At 47.1% G+C, this 21,689-nt stretch overlaps 1 protein-coding gene across 1 annotated transcript in view; it reads right to left on the bottom strand.

Moving 5' to 3' along the window:
* SREBF2 (sterol regulatory element binding transcription factor 2) overlaps nt 1-21,320 on the bottom strand; it is a 64,834-nt gene extending 43,514 nt beyond the window's left edge. The window contains exon 1 of the mRNA XM_018048827.1: nt 21,044-21,320. Within this exon, the coding sequence (XP_017904316.1) occupies nt 21,044-21,131 (88 nt within the window). The 5' untranslated portion in view covers nt 21,132-21,320. The remainder of the gene's footprint in view (nt 1-21,043) is intronic.

Here is a 21,689-nt window from a genome sequence, read left to right as displayed (position 1 = left end):
GCTGGTCAAAAATCCTTTCTGTGGGTGTTTGTTACTGAGCCCTGTTAGGTGCTAGAACTGTTTTACAAAGGTCATTTATTCTTATATTTTGTACTTATTATGGATCTTGGGTTAGACAATGTTTTCTTAAAGATTTTTTTTTTAGATGTGGACAATTTTTAAAGTCTTTATTGAATTTGTTACAATATTGCTTCTGCTTTTTGTTTTGGTCTTTTGGCCATGAGGTATGTGGGATAGCTCTCTGACCAGGAGTCGAACCTGTACCCCCTGCACCAGAAGGCGACGTCTTAACCCCTGGGCTGCCACGAAGTCCCTAGACAATGTTTTAAAATAATTATCTTTTTTAAACCATAAAAATAACATATTCACTACAAAAAAATTTAGAAAAAAATTAAATGAAAAAGAAAATCATCCAGCAATTCCATCACCCAGAGACATCCACCATCAGTGGTTTGGTGTGTATCTTTCCAGACTTCTTCCCATTCGAGGTTTCCTTGCAAACACAAGCATGCACACACATGGGATGGTTTTACGCAAACGGGATCACACTGGGGAGATGCTATTTTGTCCCTGTTTCTTTCACTTAATCAAACACGAAGAGTATGTAGTGTCAACCATTATGGACAGAATACCATCCTTTCTGAGAGCCCTACATTCATGTTGCATTGTGCTGTGCTGTTCGGGATTGTATTAATGTACCAGGATTTAACCACTTGGTTCATCACTTGGTGATGATAAATGAATGCTTTCATCTTTTTGGCATGATGAACAACTCTTACAAAAATCTTGAACAAGGATCTTTCCCCACTTATCTGATTATTTATTTTCTTAGGATAAAGTTCTAGAAATTAGATGGCTGGGTCAACAGACAGGTATTCTATATATACTTCAGAAATGTTATAACAATCTATATTCTTGCCAGTGTTTTCCCACATTTATTTCTGTCCATTTGATAATAGGAAAAAAACATCTAATTGTTCTGATTGACATGAATGAGTATTAAATGAGGTTAAACGTCATTCCCCCCATTTCACTGGCCATTTGTATTCCTTCTTTGCAAAGTGCCTGCTCTTGACCTTTGTTCATTTTTCTACTGGGCTATTTGTCTCTTTTTACTGACTTGAAAAACTTTTATATGTTATGGATTTTGCTTTTCCTTAAGTATTTGCCCCACTTTGTTGGTTTATTTGTTTTTGCTCAGGAAAGAGAATGGCACAGTCATGAGAGTCACCTTGTCCTAGCCCTGTAACCTGGGCTAAGTTTTACCTCTCTGAGTCACAGTCTTCTCACCTATGGAATGTGGCTAACAAGTATACTGAGCTCATCATGTTGTTCAGCGATAACTCACATAGAATCTACAGCACAGTGCCAGGAACTTAGTATTCACTAGTACATGTTATACGTAGTGGTTTCTGATAGTTTTGCTTTGACTTTATTTTTGGAAAATTCAGATTTTTTTCCAATGAACTGGATATATTAGGGAATAGTTTCGGCATATATTTTGTGTTTACTTAAGCATTAAAGAAACACTAAAAAATGCATAAAACCACACCCAGCTGAAATAAGCCACACAGGAAAACAAAAAATGCACACACCTCAAACATCTACCAGCTTCGTCATTTGCATGTATCATGAGCTATAACCATCCACATCTGGGGTCAGAATTTCCACTGGACTTCAGATAGCCCTTCTTCCATCACTTCACAGTAACTCATGAGCTATAACTTTCCAACACCCACTTCCACAAGCAAACCTCGGGTCTATTTCAAGGTAGAGTGCTGTATTTCCAAGCCGCTTAACATCTGTAAAACTGTTTTAGGGGTTGCTATCTTAGTTATTTATTTTTAGCATTTAAATTAAAATTTTTTTTACTGGGCTATAGTCGATTAACAAAATGTTAGTTTCAGTTTTACAACACAGTGATTCAAAATCTTTATAAATTAAATATACTCTATTTAAGGTTATTATAAAACACTGGCTATTGTTCCTGTGCTGTACAATAAATAAATATATCCTTGTAGTTCATTTATTTTATACATGGTAGTTTGTACCTCCCTATCTTTTTTTTTCAGAATGCCTATTTATTTTTTTCTCTGTATTTTCTGGTCTCCTACGAAGATTCTGAGTGTTGAGAACCTAACCCCACTTTCCCCATAAGCTCTGTGGTTTTTACTGTGTAATTCTGTACAGTGCAGTACTTTCTAGTAACATGCACGTTGCATTACAGCAGAACAATTTTAATCCTGTGTAGTAAAATTACTTGGTTTCTGTTTCTCATTCCCAACATCATAAGGATACTGACCTAAACCTTCTTCACTTACTTTTGTTCATCTTTCGCATTAGACCTGCGCAACAAACTTGAGAACACACAAGCATGGTGTGTGATGTGTGTGGAACAAGAAAAGACCATATCCAGTGGGGGAGAGGGAGGTGAACACAAAACCTAATCCCCAAAACATCCCGCTTTCAAGCTGATGAACCTGTCTCCCCTCCTAGGATTGTTTTTCTAATTAAAGAATCTGGAAAAAAAAAAATCCAATGTAGATCCATATTGAACCTGAGGGTTAGTGGTAAGGTGACTTTCCATTTGCCCACCATTTTGCCTTTTGTGATCACCCTGCCTCAGGACCTGAAACATCCGTCATCCCCATCCAGGTCACCTGGAGGAGCAGTAAAGGAGCTGGGCTGTCGACCACTCCCCTCAACATAGGAGCCCTGAAGTGCAAACACGACCAGAAGGAACAGAGGGACAGCAACAACAGGCAAATGCTGCCTTAACAATCGATCCACCCTGGAGTAAGAAATGGCAACACTCCAGTATTCTTGCCTGGAAAATTCCATGGGAAGAGGAGCCTGGCAGGCTACAGTCCATGGGGCTGCGAAGAGTCAGACACGATTAAGAGGCTGAGCACACACAGTTATCAGAGAATCTGATAACATCAGGAGAAGGATGCATGCGTGTATTCTATAGGCACAGCAATAGGGGAGGGCATTTCTCTAAGATCCTCGTGTATCCATGGTGTCTTCTCAAATGTGCACTGGAAAGACAGCATTTGCACAAGGTAAATCTGAAGATCTTCTGTTTTCTGGAGAATCCCAAAATCCCCCTGTGTTTCAGAGATGTGTGGCAATGGCTTGAACATGTGATAAGGAAGCCTGAGTGTGCTCTATCTATGGCAGGGGCCAACAATCAGACCCTGAAAGACAATTCAGAAAGCAAGGCAGGTCCAGTTGCACCTCAACAAATACCAGTCCAGGAATCAGAAGAGACAAGTCACCCAGGGCAAAACCCACTAAGAATTCAAGACTAGAGTCTCTAAGGATTTGGGTCATATGCCACAGAACTCTTTCCTTGACGCAGCATTTAAGAAGACTCAAAGGGAGGTGGGAAAAGAAGAGAGACTGAACTGTGAAGAATTGAGAGTTTAAACTAGAATAACTGAGAGATGACAACTAGCAGAGTGAGCCCCCTGCCCCACCCAAGGGAATATTAGGACTGTTAGAGACATTAATAAGGTTTGTTTTATTTGTACACTATTATTTTGTGTAAATGTATGATCTGACAACAAGTACCCTCCAAATCTAGTGACTTGGAGTCAATATTTCCATAGAAAATGTGACCACTTATGAAATTTCTTAAAATTAAGCACTCAAGAAATGAAATATCCTCAAGATATTCTTTGAAATTATATGCTATGGCAGCTCTACAGATAAAACTATTCTAGAGATCTCTCAACTAAAAAAAAAAAAAAAATCAATCCACTCAAACACTGGGAGGCACATTCATTTGCTAAGAAGCTCAGAGCACAGGGGTAGAATCATGTACTTCAGGGGAATCCTGGGTCACAGTCCTGGGGAGAGGGAGGCTGGAGGAGGTGCCGAATGACACAGGATGACAAGCGGGTGACTCAGGTATCCTACATTTTAAGCGAGGGATGAGTGAACTCTTTACTGGCAAAGAAACCACAGAGGAAAATTAGGCGGGGAGGTGGAGGCTCTCAAACGCTTGTGTTTCATCACACACACAAATGTGTCACACACTCCTCTGCATACATCAAGTCTTATGTAATAAAATAATACATTGAAAAATTAAGAGAGAAAAGAGACAAAGGGAAACCAAGTTGTTCTCGGAGGGCCTCTGGTCTGCCCTGGCTCTCTCGCCACCTGCCCAGGCTGGGCATCAGGGGCAGCCCCAGAGGACCCGGCTCAGCTGACCGGTGCCGTTGTCTCTGGGCCAACAGAACCTGAGCCAGCTCTTGAGTTCCAATGGAAAGACAGTGACCTGCGGCACCACCTTCAGTTGCTCTTTTCTTCTTTCCTCTGCGGTGAGTTCGCTATGAATTCCTGGCAGGTCACCTTCCACAGTATCACAGCGTTATCTCTTCGCTCCTCTTGCCTTGATTTCAACCGCAGTCTTGAGTATCTTGTTGGGCCAACAATCTTTCAAAGCAAATCAAACTTCTCAAACAGGATCTTCATAGCTTCCCACCAATGGCTCCCTTCGACTCCAAGGGATTTCACTTCCCACCCACTTTAGCTCTTCATCCACCTTGGAAAAGTATCTACTCCCTTCCTTGTCAGCACAAACCTTTGCGAGAGGAGGAGGGGCTCTTTCTCCGAATGCAATCACCTGCCTCACCCTTTCTGCTTGTTACAGCCTTCTTCCTTTTAATTGCACAATTCCATTTCAAAACGACCTACAATTTCTTTCACCAAGGACACTTTTCTACCTCAGGTCTAGCCATCTTTTAACTCCTGAACCCAACTGTGATTTGTTTAAAAAAAAAAAAAATGTCCAAAACTTGAAAATAAGCTGGGGCAGGGGGCGGGGGGGTGGGGCAGGGGAAGTACAGCATCTCTAAAAGTTCTACCTGTCTACCTAAAGGTCATCTGATGCTCTCCGGAAACACAGAGTGGTCTGACTTCCTCTTTACTACTCATCAGGCACACATTCTGTAAATGAGATGTTCACATGTAGAAAATAAACAAATAGCAAATGACTTGTCTGGTGAACAAGATAACCTTAAAAGCTTTGTCTTTACTGCCCTGCAGGACATTAGCCTATTAAGTATCTGAATTCGCAATCTCACTTCTTTCCTACTATGTAGTTTCTTGCATTCTCCTTGAACCCACCTTTGTCATCCTGCTGTTTTCCTCAGTAATCTTCATAAATCTTCGGTACATACTGATGATATACTGGTATGAGAGTATGCTTCTAACATTAAAAAGTTTGTTTTGTCATATTACATCCAGTAAGACATATTTTTTTAATAACTTTCCTTAGATCTCATGCTCCACAAGCACCTAGACAAAACCTTCCACTCCCTGGGCCTCTCTAGGCACTCAGCGCTCTGGTACTTACAAGACTTGGTATCAACTCACTGAGATGCCCTCACATGCAACCTTCATGCACTCTATAAAAACGGCAAACACGCCTTCTGAACCAAAAGTGGAAGGGACACCGCCTCATGATGGGACAAGATATTTTTGAAATTTGGGTTACCCAGGAAAATCTGGACAAATTTCTGCAATTTCCACAAAACTTCCACTTTTGGTGAAGTAGGTATAAAAATGCAAGGTTTTAAATGTGTTGAACACCCACTGTGTGCTGGCACAGAGATGACAAAACACCCCTTGACTGCAAGGAGTTAGTGAGAGTGACAGATCTGGCGGCGACAGTCACAGCAGACGAGGACAACACAGGGGATGTGATAAAATCACTGACTCCAGCTGGTCGAGCAGCTTCCTCAAGAAGCTGGAATGAAGGCTGACCAGGATGCCAGGTGAATTCTAGGCCCAGGGAATCTTGCAAGTCACAGCTCGGAGGCCTGGGCAGGGCAGGCTGGGCAGGTGGTCAGGACCAAATCCTGAAGGGGTCTGCAGCTCACAGTAATGAACTTGGTCTCTCTCCTTCTTAAAGAAGGAAAAGCTACAGCCAGCAATCCAGCCATGCTCTAGGAAGGGGAGCCCTGCAGCTCAGCCCTGCTCACTTTGGTTTGTATAGGGGGCTACTGGCTTGCCCAGAGTCCCCAGACACCATATGCTCACTAAGAATCATTCTGACCCCAATGTTCATCGCAGCACTGTTTATAATAGCAGGACATGGAAACAACCTAGATGTCCATCAGCAGATGAATGGATAAGAAAGCTGTGGTACATATACACAATGGAGTATTAGCCGTTAAAAAGAATTCATTTGAATCAGTTCTGATGAGATGGATGAAACTGGAGCCAATTATACAGAGTGAAGTAAGCCAGAAAGAAAAACACCAATACAGTATACTAACACATATATATGGAATTTAGGAAGATGGCAATGACGACCCTGTATGCAAGACAGGAAAAAAGACACAGATGTGTATAACGGACTTTTGGACTCAGAGGGAGAGGGAGAGGGTGGGATGATTTGGGAGAATGGCATTCTAACATGTATACTATCATGTAAGAATTGAATCGCCAGTCTATGTCTGACGCAGGGTGTAGCATGCTTGGGGCTGGTGCATGGGGATGACCCAGAGAGATGTTGTAGGGAGGGAGGTGGGAGGGGGGTTCATGTTTGGGAACGCATGTAAGAATTAAAGATTTTAAAATTTAAAAAATTAAAAAAAAAAAAAAGAATCATTCTGAGCAAAGACTTAGGGCTGAGTTCTGACTTGAGAGAATATCAAAACAGCTAAAACTAAAGTTAGGGTAACTTCATCAACAGAGGAAGAGACTTCTGAAAACTGATTAAAGGGAAGTTCTTTTTTTTTTAATTTTTGGCTGTGCCACACAGCATGAGGGCTTAGTTTCCTGACCAGGGATTGAAACTGTACGTCTTGCAGTGGAAATGTGGAGTCGTAATCACTGGAACCGCCAGGGAAGTCCCCAAAGGAAAGTCCCAGTTATGCATGAAAACTGGGAAACACGCCACCTATCTCTTAGGGGTTGTGTGAAGGGAGCGTGGCAAACAATCATATTAAAAGAGAAAAGCAGGAGGTTGAAAAGTTAAACCAAGAATTACCTGGAAGGCCAAAGAGAACGGGGATTCCCAAGTTTAAATTCAAAGATGGCTTTCTGTGTGACAAATCAGAAGGCTGGTTGGAACTCTCATAATGTAATTGTGCTGCCTCTGGGAAACTAATTGATCTCTCTGAGACTCAGTTTCTCTACTTATAAATATGGGAACAACCCAAATTCCAATGGATATATATTAATATATAGGGATATGACCAGCACATACTAAAATGTCTTTGACTTTTTCATAGTTTCTTTTTCAACCTAACATTTGAAAAAGGGTTATTTGTAGCTTAGTGAAAAAAATAAAATAAAAAAAATTTCACTAGTGAAAGTCACTCAGTCGTGTCCAACCCTTTGTGACCCGTGGACTATACGGTCCAAGGAATTCTCTAGGCCAGAACACTGGAGTAGGTAGCCTTTCCCTTCTCCAGGGGATCTTCCCAACCCAGGGATCAAATCAGGTCTCCCACATTGCAGGCGGATTCTTTACCAGCTGAGCCACAATTTAACCTTTGAATAAAAGCCAGTAGTCACACTACTGATGTTTAAAAGCAAAAACAACTCAGTGACAAAGCTAATAAACTTATTTTCTAACTAGAAATCATATTTACTGTTTATTCAAATGCAGAGAAGATGGTTATGACTGAAATTAAATTCACTTCCTATTGATTCTATGTGGACAACATAATAATAGCCGTCACTAATACCTACTTACTACTTCACACAAACCCAGATGCTAATATTACTATTCTACTTTACAGGTCATGAAAATAAGGCTCAGGGAAGTTAAACTATTTGCTCAAGCCCTTCATACAAGCTACAAGATCTGAATTTATATCTGTACTGAGGTCTGCATATCTCTTCCATGCACTTTATTTCCCCCCACAAAACAAACATTTCTTGGATTTTACAACTTGGGAGAAAGATGCAAGACGGACCTGGAGTGACAATAAAGTCTGGGGAATCTGGGTGTGGGTGGAGGGGGGACACTTAATGTAACCCATCTCATGACTCCCAATACTAAGTTCAATGTTAAATGAAAGAAGATCCATCCCAGGGTAACACACATGTAACTGACTCATGGGGGAGTAAATGAGAGAGATTTTTGCCTGACTGTATTTTGCCAGCATACTTTCCTCCCAAAGTATTAAACCTTTCTCCAGATAAGACCTTCTGCCTTGACAAGATGCTCCTTTCCAGAACACCCCTCCTTCTTCAAATAAAGAACAAACCAATAAAGATACAACCCTTAAGACCTGCATTCAACACACATTAACTGAGCCTACAGCGTGCCAGACACAAAAGTGAGCACATTAAGAGGCACGTGTTCTGGTGGAGAAGCCCTGTGTGAACACCTGCCTGGGCCAGGTGCCATGTGCCAGGACGATAAAAGGTGCATGGTGCAAGAGGACCCTGTCGGAGTACATTTCCTAAAAAGCTTCTGTTGTTTTTCACTGCAATTCATCTCATGCTTGTGTGTGAGCATTTAAAGACAAAGGTTAAATGTGGTTTTCTTTTCTTTTTTTACTAGAAAAGACCTTCATCAGCAGTGTCACCCAGCTGTGTCTGCTTTTAACGCCTTGCAAACTTCCACTCATCATGGCATACGATTCAAATCACTTGGAGGCAGCTTTAGGCACTCTTTCAAATGAGTTAATATATGCACAGCACTTAGAACAGTGTCTGGCACAGAGTGCTTGAAAGTGGTAATGGTGATGGGGGTTGTTACACAGGAAGAAATAAGCCCAAGTCCAATGAGGGGTCTTAGGCAGGTGAGTTCGTGAAGGCTCCATCCTGGTCCAGATGTCACCCCAACAAGCATGCTGGGGGGGCTTCCTCTCAGGAGCCCTCCACCCCTGGGACTGTCCCACCTCGCAGCGACTCCCCACCCATGGGAGAGCCCCACCCTGGGTCCCAGCTGGGAACCCAGGTCTTACACAAGACCACATTAGAGGCAGCAGAACTGCTGACCACCCACATTTGAAAGGCTGTCCTTCTTGTTTCTTTATTCCTTTGAAATGCATGCTTTTCGAAACAGATCAAGAATAGATTTTGAGAACAACAATTAAGAGAAAACTCAAGCCAATGGCTAGCAGTAATAATAAAAATAGTATAGCAATTGTTCACATTTCCTGAGCTCTTACCACACGTTAGCAATTACGTTAAGCACTTGACATGGATTTCATCACTTCATCCATGACACTTTGAGGTAGGTGCCTTCATCACCTCCACTTCACACACAAGGAATACTAGGCACAGAGAGGTTAAGTAACTTGTCCAGCGTCACTCAGTCAGCAGGTGACGGTGCTGGGACTGAAGAGTTAAGTTCTCAGCCACTACCCTGGACAGATGCTTTGCTTCTGTTACTGTGTGGATGTCACCAGACAGAGCCTCGTTCTCTAATGGGAACAAACACCCCCAGCTCAGGAAGGAAAAGGGTGCCATCCCAGGTGTCCTGCATCTCACTGGTGTCTCTCTCACTCTCCTGCAACAAAGAGACTGGAAGCTGAACAACAGGCAGAGAGGAAGACCCTCAGAAACGCCCCTGCACAAGCCTGTTCCAGGGGCTGGCGCTGCCCAGTGCCAGGTGACCGAGTGTCCACAAAGTCTGGCAAAAGCCACTCCTTCCACTTAACTGTCCTCCTGGGAGGCAAAGTTCCAAAGCTGGGGATCTCAACCTTTCCCAGTCCTTAAACCACTCAGTAAGGCAACTATACTCCAAGAAAAATTAATTTTAAAAAAGTCATTCAGGCAAAAGTGAAAGACCTCGGTGACTCACCAACTTACCCTTCCCCAAATCATTACCACACCCCCAAATCTCCCTCAGACTAAGGACAAAAATAATATCTCCAAAGCAAGTTACTAACCCCTGCTACAAATCACCACCAGCATGTTCATACCCACTGTGCACTGAGGGGCTGGGAGCTCGGGGAACCCGCATTCAGCACAGACTCCAAAGTGCCGGTTCCCTTCCCACCCAGCAACCTCACAGGGAAGAAACCCAACCAACCCAGAGACTGTGACAAGGGTGAACAGACAGGTGCCTCCCAGAGGAAGGGCTGCCAGAAGGCAGAGAAGGGTGACTCGGCCTGGCAGGCAGGGAGAGCAGGGCCTCGAAGGGCGGAGAGACGTCTGTGATTTAGAGAGAGGCACAGGTAGGTGCTGCAGACAAAGGGAACGGTATGAGCAAAAGAAATGTTCTGGAGGGAGCTTCGGCAGAGCACATGGAACAGAGTGGAGAGACGGGGCTGCCTACACTTGAGCTGTGAAGGCCTCACTGAAGCTGCCTGGTGTGGCACAGAAAGCACAATGGACATCTGCCATTTCTGCTGTCTGCCGTCCTTCCAGCTGAACCTCCCATGCACCCTGATTTTCCTTCTGGAGAACCCAGGCTGGGTGGTCTCAGCAGTAAGGTTTCCTGCCAGGCAGCTCTGAGGAATGCATGCTCCCACCAGGAACATGACTCTAGGAAGCGGGGACAAGCAGAGGCCACCAAGGTGGCGGGTCCTAAACAGGCTGCTCCGGCCTCTCCTTAGCAGGACTCTGCTGCCGAGCTGCCCTTGGCTCTGGCCCGTGTTCCTGGTCTGGCTCTCCCGCTTCTCTGATCAGTCCACACACCATCCTGCCAATAAACTCCTTTTCTACTTGAGCTACTCAAAGCCAGCTTCTGTGGCTCATCACCAAGCCTGCCAACTGACAGCACACGGGAGCGGGACAGGGACCTGATCAAAACTATGTTTGAGGAAGCCCGCAAAACACAGCTGTCAAGAGGACAGCCTGCAAATCGCCCGAGCACGGTGGTCAAGCCTGACGAAGCGGCTGTCTGCTCGGCGTGGGACACTACTGCGCCTGCTCCCCTGGCCGGCGCCCCTCCTGGACTCTACCCCAGATCTTACCTTCCACACTGGAGTCTTTGGGGGTACACCCTGGTGGGCCTCTTAAGCACATTAAACTTTGAGACCCTCGGTCCCACACAGTGCTCTGGCCACAATGAATCACATATTCCCAAACATGTCAAATTATTCCCAACACCCTGCCTTTCCAAATTCTCCTTTCTAAAATACTATTCACTCATCCTTCACAACTCAGCTCAAATGCCAGTCTCAGTGAAGATTTTCCTACTCCCCTTCCTTAGTGTCTCAGAAACTCAGGGCTTTGTTCCTCTGTTCTGGCCTCTGTTGCATTTCGCTCTGTTTTGTGACTGGCTGCTTAGATGTCAGCTCCCTGTAAGTCGAGAGTTTTTCATTCATCTCTAGTACCTGAGTCTAGCGACGTGCTAGCTTGTGTGGGACCCAGCACAGAGCACAGATATGTAGCACAGAGCTAGGAACATAGTGGATACTCACGTAGAACTGGGATGAATAAATTTCTTAAATTAAATTTAAAAAATTTAAAACAACTTCTGACCAGAACAGGGGTCCCCAGACAGGCTTCCGGAGTCAGGGCATCTCCCACCTCATTCCCACAGGGTAGGGAAGAGTACGAGCTCATGTCAGAAGGCCCAAGTTCACTCCTAATGCCACTTCATCAGCGCAGTAAACCTCGGGGAAATCATTTTATCTGCCTCTACGTCTTCATCTGCAAAGTGGGAATAAAATCAAGTACCTCCCAGCACTGTCAGGATGACAAATGTATCAGAGCGACTTTTGTAACGTGTTAGGCCTCGCAGGAACGTTTATACTTGGGAAGAAGCAGTATTTCCATGAGTTGCTATGGGATGATGAGGGCCTGAGCCAAGAAGACTCCAGTTTAACAAGGCAGTTCCACATCTGGTTCAGCAGCCGGAATTTCATCACTGATCCAGTCTAGCCCCTGAAGCCAGCAGACCAGTTCCACGGGACAGATGCAGAAGCCACATTATAAGGGACATTTAGACATGTGTTCATTAGCAATTCCGAAGGCCTGAGAGATGCAGAAAGAGCTCTGTTTCCCAGCTTCCAAGCTGTTCAATGGTTGAGGATCAGTTTCTAAACAGAGGTTTCCCCAGAGAGCCTTCCTTTGAGGCCTTGCTCTGGGATCCTGCTATTCTTTAAAAAATTCCATCATGTCAACAAAGTTTAACCTGTGAGGCTTGTGGTCCAGAAATTGAACACTTGACCTTGTTCTGTGACTGCTCCTTTGTGTCAGCCCACCACACCTACAGAAGCCCTTTCAAAAGGAAAGAATAAACATTTCAAAACTGTATTCTAAAAAAAGGGCCCTTGGTCCTAAGAGTCTACTTGCAACTTGTAGCTCCTTGTTCGTTCTCAGATAAGAATCGAAGAGAATGTTATACTCCCTGCCCTCTTCCGGGCATGTGCTGTAGCTTCAGGCACCTCTGCAGCAGGACAGAAGGCTGAGAGAAGTGCTGTGGGATCCAGGGAAGTCACTTGAAGCATCCAGCACAGGGCAGACCCTTCCTGATAAACACATGTGGACTGAAGGGAGACCTGAGCAGAGGAGGCTGGTCTCTCCAGCCCCAGCCCACCACCCGCCTTGTATTCACAACTCTGAAGCCCTCTACATCAGATGGGGACTTGGCATGCAAGGGAGGAAAACTACATGGATTTTGGAGTTGGGCTGAGGTCACCATTTTACAACTCACTAGCTCTGATCTGGGCCTCAGTGTCTTCATCTGTAACATACCATTCAACTGGAGAAAGAATTAAAAGCAAAAGACAGTGTAGGTAAAAGGCCATACACATCGTGTGAAGGCAGGGAGGGACCTTGCTCACCCTGCCAGGGCTATACCCAGAGCCCAGCACAACACAGGCCCTTGGAAAGGGTCTTGACTGCAGAGCTAACCAGACACTGTGCTGGGCACACAGGGGATGCTGCCTACAGTGTGATTTCAAAACCTGATGAAGGATGGAAAAGAAGTGGCAACTGCAGAGAGAGTCAATAATTAATAAAGAATAAGACAGTCACATTTACCTAGAGCACCGATGCACCTCAGGATAAATGACAGTACATCTGTAGGATCAAGATGAAATGGTCCCATATTCATCATCAAAGATGGTGTATGTCTTAGGAAGAATCACACGATGGGAAACAGCTATTGCATGTCAATTTCGGTCCTGCCCAACAAATAATCACAGAAAGTCCACCCATCTAGCTCAGAAAAACCACCCCCATTGACTTTTAACAGTTCAAAGGAAAGTACTGTGAGAGGTGAAGCTATTCATAACCAAAGGGCATTTCCTAAAATATCTGCAGATTTTTGTGAAAAGTAGTCATAAGAGAATTAGAACGAAGAACACTATAGGAATACGGAGTCCCAAACAACTTTCACGCAAGGATAGAGGATTCACAGACTTTTGGCAGAAGACAGGGCTGCCACCAAGACACTGAAGAGAAGGGAACTCAGAAGAGAGCCCCGATGAAACAATGTAAAACAAGAAGTCATTTATCAAGTCCCCCAAGGCAGAGGAGGGCTGAAAATAACGAACCGCTGTACTTTTAGAGCAATTCTAAATGTACGGAGAGCAAGCCAACCCAATGAAGGATCACTGCAAGAAACCAAGCGGAGCAGAGGAGTAAGAGAGTCGCAACCACTCGGGTTCTGGGTGAGCAAAGGGAACATCAGAAGCACACGAAGGGACTGCTCAGGAAGTTGGTGGCTGCTCAGCGACTGTCTAGTGGTCTCAAGTACAGGAAAGGCAAATGAGGAACCAGGAGGCCGGGACAAAGGAGCCTGTTATCTGTGCATTGTGGGGGGCTGGGTGGCATCAGCCCTAAACTGGCATAGAGACAGGCAGGATAAAGGGACCAGAGTTTCAGATTCTAGCTGGAAGCTAAGGAGGACAGGCCCTCTCCTCCACCGTGGCGGGGGAGTAACCTGGTCCCTCCAGCGTGGAAAGCATTGGACAGGACCTAACGAAACCACAAAGGAGTCAGAAGAGGACATTACTTCCTGCCCCCTCCTTTCGTACGTTTTATCTCTTTTGGTTCTGGCACCATCTGTGATGTGGCTATCACCACCCCACCTGGAGCCAGCAACCCCACCTCTAGCCATTCATCCTGCGCCTATACCTGCACATGGGTTTCTCAAGTGGCTCAGTGGTAAAGAATCTGCCCACCAATGCAGGAGACACTGGAGATCTGGGTTTAATCCCTGGGTCGGGAAGATTCCCTGGGGAAGAACCAGTGACCCAGTCCAGGATTCATGCCTGGAGAATCCCAACGACAGAGGAAGCCGGTGCGCTATAGTTCAGAGGGTCGCAAAGAGTCAGACACGACGGGGCATGCACACATACCTGCACATGTGTGCAACGATGAATTTACACAGCTATTCACACCAGCACATTTTTCATAGTAAGCCTGGAAACACCCTCAAATGTCCACCAAAAAGGGCCTGGGCAGATGAGTTACAGTGCGTCTATATAATGGAGAACCACGCAGCAGTGAAGGAGACTGGGAAGATCTCTAACATCAACATCGGCAGAAAAACAAAACTTAGAGCATGCGAGCTATTTGTGAAAAATCAAAAGGGGAGCAAAAGTGAAAATCCATACATGCTATTCGCTTCTATCTGCATTAAGTTTTGAAGGATGTAAAGGAAATGAAAAAATGAATAACCTGGGGGTTGTGGACCCTAAGTAGATGATGACAGGGCTGGGGACAAGACTTTCCATAGCACTCCTTTCATATTTTTTATTTTGCTTTATGAATGTATCATTAAAAAAATATTTTCCAAGTGGTAAGTTCCAATCACCACAGTAATTTATCATATTGAAAAAGTTTTTTAAATGAAAGGGCTACAGCTGGCAGTGTGTAAGAGCTATCACCCAGCTCTTGACCTGAAGAGTCCTTGATGAGAAACACACACCAACGAACTAACTCCAAAGTGATTTGCTCACGTGTGTTCAGGGCAACAATACTTAGGCTAATGAAACTGCAAATGATGAAAATGTTCCACAGGGACCTGAATAGGCGTTTGCCGCCTCAGATGAATTACACTGGATAACGTGACAATTACACGTCAACTGCTTCCATGCACAGTAACCCATAAGTGAAAATGCTATAATGTTTCATGTGCACTTTAATATAAAGTTCATACACAAACCCAGCGGGAGAGACAATTTGATATTCAGGGGGCACTAGAATAAAGTCGCTTAAGAAGTTCCTTTTTTAATTACGAAATTGAGGAAAGAAAAGATCTATATAGAAGCAAAAATTCACTTAAAAAAAAAAAGCCAAGCCTGGGCTGAGGATGAGGATGACGGAGAAGACTGAGAGGCAGGCAGTGCTCAGCACAGTGGCCACAGGCCCGGGTGTGAGCGGGACAATGTTTGTCAAGGGCGAGACCAACAGACCCAGGAAGTAGGAGAAACCCAGGGAGACTGGCTCGGAGGTGTGAGCAAGCCCAGAAGATGTATCCCAGGAAATGGAACTGGATGAGACCAGGAGCTAAAAACTCGTAGAAAATAAGCAAGCTAAGAGCAACAGCGGCTTTCAACGCAGACACTAGCACCAGCGACATATACCTCAGGGCCAAGGCAGAGCTTACACCTTGAAAATCGGGTAAGAGGCAGATCGAGGCTCCACCTCACTGAGCAGCTTTTCCGAAGCATGACTCACTGTAGAGACATGGAGTCAGTTTCTACCTCTCTCCTCACCGCCTCCCCCACACCGGGCTGGCCACTCCAACCTTCCCAGTGACGTGGACACACAGGCTAGGGGCCCAGCCAACACCTTGAGCCTGAAGTGCTTTCCTCTCCTCATTAGACACACCTTTACAGAGTGCCTCTTTAGTGCCAGGTAGTGTCCAGGGACACTGCCCAAGACAGAACTGTCTGCCGGGAGGAGCCAGCAGAGGTCCAAGAGCCAGTGCCATCCAAAGGCTCGGGAACCACAGGCTTCTCAGCAGACAGGAGGGCAGGCTGGGTGGCCAGCAGGGGGACTGCACGCAGGCAGGTATCCGACTCTGGGAGCCCTCCAGAGCCCACCGAGCAGGCACAGACCAACCACGCAGTCACATTAGCGGACATCCTTGTGGAGTTCAGAGCACCAGGGATAAAGAGAAGGGCCCACAAACTTCCAGGGAAAACAGGTCACACACAGAGGGTAGGAGTCAAAACGGTATCAGATGCCCAACTACTGAAAGCTAGCAAACGAGGCAATGCCTTCAACCTGAAATTCTAAACTCACCCAAACTATCAGATTGGAGAGGTTAGAATAAAGATATTTTTAGAGAGGTAAGGTCCCCCCAAATTTACTTCTAATGTACTCTTTCTTAGGAAGCTACTGGAGGATGTGCTCCATCAAATCAAGGGAGTAAAAAACACATACACACACACAAAACAAGGGAATAAGGGCTTCAACATGCCCCTGACCCCAGCTGATAGTCAAGGGTAGTCCCTGTATAAACGAGGAACAATAGACCTAGAACAACCATCACACAGCAAAAAGAGGGAAAGTTTCAGAAGAGATATCAACAAGGGGAATGAAAAGAACTGACCACCAAACTGAGCTTCTGTCATAAGATTTAGGGATAACTTAGTTATGAGAACATGGAAAGTAAGCAAGTGAATAAATGGAGCTATTATAAACCCTAGGAAAAAAACAAACAGCGACAAAAACCATAGAGGATCTACCCAAGAGAAAAGAAAGCATGCCCACAGAAAATCTGTACATGAATGCTCACAGCAGCTTCATTTATAATAGCCAAAATGTGGAAACAAGCTTAATGTCTAACAAGTTATGAACCGATAAAACACGGAGTATCCATATAAGGGAACACTGGTGCAACACAGATGAACCGCAACCTTATGCTAAGTGAAGAAGGCCACTCAGTGTATGATTCCATTCATATGAAATGTCCAGAAGAGGCCAATTCACAAGGGCAGAATGTAAATTAGCTTACTGAAAAGTTTCTCCAACCTTCTCCACTGAGAACTGCTGCCCTTACTTGCCCTCCTGACTGTTTACCTAGCCTTAGACCACTTCACCCAATCGCTTCCTCCAGTGGATCTCCTAATTGCCAAATCCCACGAGTCCTTTCAGAGCCTCATCATCCTTGCTGTCTTCTGCAGCCCTGTCTCTATCATCCACTGCTCCTCTAAAAGCTCGCTTCCCCTGAGGTTATTACACTTTCCTCGCCTGTCTGGTTCCATGTTTTCCTCTCACCTCTGTCCTAGTGACGAGTCACCTGAGTGACTAGTCTTTAATCTGGAGAAGGCAATGGCAACCCACTCCAGTACTCTTGCCTGGAAAATCCCACGGACAGAGGAGCCTGGTGGGCTGCAGCCCATGGGGTCGCTAAGAGTCAGACACGACTGAACGACTTCACTTTCACTTTTTACTTTCATGCATTGGAGAAGGAAATGGCAACCCACTCCAGTGTTCTTGCCTGAAGAATCTCAGGGACTGGGGAGCCTGGTGGGCTGCCATCTCTGGGGTCGCACAGAGTCGGACACGACTGAAGTGACTTAGCAGCAGCAGTCTTTAATCTCCACCCCTAGTTTTGATGTTCTCCTGAATCTCTCTCTCCTTTCCTACTAGTGCCTCACATTTCAGTCCATTTAAAGACAAATTTTCATCATCTCCCCAAACCAGCTCTTCCTGCTAGCTTCTGAACCCTCCCAATGCCCTACATCAAAGCCTAAATGGGAACTTAAATTCCACCTCTACTCTGCCTTCAGGACCAGGTTTCACTGAGGCCAAGTCTTGTCATGTCCAGCACCTTGTACAATGGCTACTTCCTCTCCCCATCCCGTCACTCTCTTAGGATCGTCATCACACACCCAGACGGCTGTCTCCTTGAGGCAGGAATGAGTTCTCTAGGTGGTAGGTACCCTCTCTCCCCCACCACACACAAACAAAAAAATATATGTGTTCATACCCACAGAGTCTCTTCTTCAGCTGACTGGCTCCCAGAAACATCTAGCCCTGATCTGATCCAACACCAAGGGCTGAGCCTAATATTCATTATTCTACTCCTGCCTAGCTCAAAGTCCTTGGACTCATTCAAACATTCTACAGATATTTAATTCTAGGTGAAAGAAACAAAACAAAGGTCCTGGCCCTCATAGGGTTGATGTTCTGGAGTGGGGTGTATGGGTGACCATTCAAAGATACCTGCAGACCACTGGTCTTCAGCCCGCCCAACTCTGCTCTAAGACCTGAGTCCAGGGCCATCTCTTTGGTGTGGTCTTCCTGGTAAGCCAGTATGTACCAAGCTCCATCCACACTCACTGACTTTCACTAACTGCCCTGTATAACTGAGCTGTTCTATACTCAGTATGCTTACCAGGCGGCTCAGTGGTAAAGAGTCTGCCTGCCAATGCAGGAAACAAAGGAGATGCAGGTTCAATCCCTGGGTTGGGAAGATCCCCTGGAGGAGGAAATGGCAACCTACTCCAGTACTCTTGCCTAGAGAATTTCATGGACAGAGGAACCCTGCGGGCTATAGTCCAAGGGGCCGCAAAGAGTTGGACAGAACTGAGCATGCATACCACACACACACACTACGGTTTTATTATCATTCATCTCCACAAAGCCATACAATTCTATCTTCCTTATCTTCTCATGTTCCCTATAGCTCAGAAACTACAGCTGGCATGTGAATACTTGTCAACCAATGAAGACAGGGGACCACTTTACCCCAAATCCAACATGGAGCCCTGTGAAGCCACTTAACCACTGTGGGAGTTTCCAGAATGTTCATCTTACTCAACAATCTATAGGGATAAGGTTACTACTTAACCACCAGGTACTTCAACACAGTGCACTTCCAGTGGCTCAGCAGTAAAGAATCCACCTGCAATCCAGGAGACACAGGAGCTGTGGGTTTGATCCCTTGGTCGGGAAGATACCCTGGAGAAGAGCATGGCCACCCACTCCAGTATTCTTGCCTGGAAAAACCCCATGGACAGAGGAGCCTGGCAGGCTATATAGTCCATAGGGTCACAGAGTCAGACATGGCTGAAGCGACTCAGCATGCACATACGCACACTTTAACACATTATAAATTTATAAATGAAAACAAACAGGGATCAGTTTCGGAATGGGAAGGAAAAATCCACACAAATTTCTTTGTGTGAGGCTGCTGGTAGGCAGTTATAGACATATTCCTTACTGGCTGTGTAAGCCTGGGTAAGTTAATCAACTGCCTTGAGCCTCAGTTTCAGGATCTATAAAAAAGGGATGAATGTAGTATAACAAGCAGTCTCTACCGGATGGAACTTGTTAAAGGATTGAGAACACTGATGCGCACTAACTGCTTAACACGGTGCCTGGCACACAAGTGCTCACGACATGTTAGCTGTCCTTGTTAAGTTCCAAGAACCTCCCTCCCTCCATTTGTCAACACAGCTCTGCATTTGGGAGCATCCAACAGAAAAAGTCTGTGGTTAGATTTAGGGCTTCATTTAAGAGTCTTACCACACTGCCTGGATGACCAAAATAGGAAAACAAGGTCAGGCCACAGGGTTGTTACAGAAGCAAAATGAGAAACGGATCCTTTTCAATTAGCTGCTGCCACTGTCTCTTCCCCTGGAAGAGAATCTTCTGCTGCCTCGGTTTCTTCATCTGTATAATGAGATGAAGCCTTCATACCTGCCTGCAAGGCTGTAGTAAGATCCTGGCACAAGAAAGCACTTTGTAAACTGGAGAGCACAATGCCCCTGAGTCATTTACTGATTAAGAGCACCGGTTCTGGAGAATCTAGAGGGAGTGACCTGAGACAAGTTAACATCTCCTGACTTAGGTCCCCTATAAAATTGGAGCAGTAAGAATATCTACTTCAGGGATTATAGTGAGGAACCAGTGAAACAACATAAGTGGGGCCTAGACTATCAGAGGAGCCCAACTGCTGCTGCTAAGTCACTTCAGTCGTGTCCGACTCTGTGCGACCCCATAGATGGCAGCCCACCAGGTTCCCCTGTCCCTGGGATTCTCAGGCAAGAACACTGGAGTGGGTTACCATTTCCTTCTCCAATGCATGAAAGTAAAAAAGTGAAAGTGAAGTCGCTCAGTCGTGCCCGACTCTTCGAGACCCCATGGACTGCAGCCTACCAGGCTCCTCTGTCCATGGGATTTTCCAGGCAAGAGTACTGGAGTGGGGTGCCATTGCCTTCTCCGCCCAACTGCTGGGAGTTATTATTATTTCTAGGACGACTAATCCACTCACTGGACCTCTCACCCTCAAAAGATCAGGTGAAAAGACTGATGTTAGCAGCGACGGCAACACTGACCCAGTAACTGTGTGCTGTAAACAGCTTGGGTGACCTTGGGCAAGTCTCTGACCTCCAAACTTTGGGTTCCGTGATCACAAAATGATCCCCTGGGCTCCTACAGCTCTTCCTCTCCGCTGTGAAGGTGGCCGGAACAAAGGCCACCCGCTCCCCAACCGGTCCCCGAGGGGGTCGGGGAGAGCACAACTCAAAATTCCTGCGGCTCAACTCCCTCTGCAGCGCGACAGCAGGAGCGCCCGGGTCTCTATCCCGGGGAGATTCGTCCAACACTCCGCCGCCACCGTTCGCTTCATCAGCGACTAAGCTTCTGGTTGCCCCCCAAAGTTTTCCCAAGCGCCGGGAGAATTCGGCCGCGGTTCAACCCCGGTAAGACCACGGAGGGGGAGGACGCGGAGCATGGGGGCCCGGCCCCGGGAATCTCCCAGAGCCGCCCACGCGGCCCGGTGGGGAGTGACAGGTGCGAAGCGGCGCCGCTTGGGCTGGCGGGCAGAGCGGGACCTCGGACGGCGCGCGACGGAGGCAGCGGCCGCGCGCTCTCCGCTGGCCGCTCCCTTCAGGACCCCCGCCCCCCGCCGACCCCGCGACCCTCGCTGGGCTTCCGGACACGAGGCGACCCCCGGAGCAGCTCCCGCGCGGCCTGCCGGAGCCCAGCCGCCGGGCGGGGCAGAAGCCCGCAGCGCGCGGAAGGGTTGCGGACGGCCGCGGCGACCGCGCGCGCCAGTTCCTCCCGCGTGAGACGGGGCTGGCCGGTGGCGGGCTGTGTGTGAGAAGGTGGGCGCACGCGCACCCGCGCGCGCCGCCGTAACCCCTTCCTCCCCGCGCGCGCCCCCCGCCCCCCGCTCTCTCACCCACCCCACCCCACCACTCACCGTCGATGTCCCCCAGGGTCAGCTCGTCGCCCAACTCCGTCAGCGTCTCCATGGTCTCCAGACCGCCCAGCTCGCCGCTCCCGTCCATCGCCCGGCTCGGCGCAGAAGACCACCTCCCCCCCGCCCCACGCCTCCTCTGCCGTCCCGCTCAGGGAGACACGGGGGCGGTGCCGCCGTCGCCGCCCATGACACCCAACAGCCCCCGCCGGGTTACCGCCTCAGCGGCCGGTGCCAGCCGCCGCCATGTTTGCGCCGCGCGGGACGGGGGCGGGGCGGCGCTGCCCCGCCCCCAGCCCGCGCCCTCCGTGGTCCCGCCCCCAGGGCCGGGCTCCCCCTTGTTTGTTGTCAATGGGACCAGGCTGGTCATGGCCAATCGGCGCGCGGACCGGCGCGTGGGGTGATGGCGCGTCGACGATCAGCAGCTCAGATTTGCATAGTGAGGCCCCACCTCTGGCGGCTCTTAAGCGAATATGAAGAGCGAGTCCCCCGGGTCCTCAGACCAACCTTCTTTCCCCCCACGTTTAAAGGAACAGTTCCCTTTTCTCCTGGTTTGGCTCCGCGAGCTAACTCGGTCCACCTACTAGGGGTGAAAGGGTTAATGCCGTCCGCCCCGCGTCCGCTCGGAGCCCCCCGGAGCACATTACGT

Source organism: Capra hircus, chromosome 5, assembly GCF_001704415.2.
Source record: "Capra hircus breed San Clemente chromosome 5, ASM170441v1, whole genome shotgun sequence".
Lineage (NCBI taxonomy): Eukaryota > Metazoa > Chordata > Mammalia > Artiodactyla > Bovidae > Capra > Capra hircus.
The sequence above is the reverse complement of the archived record's forward strand: the minus strand, read 5'-3'. Positions and strand labels throughout refer to the sequence as shown.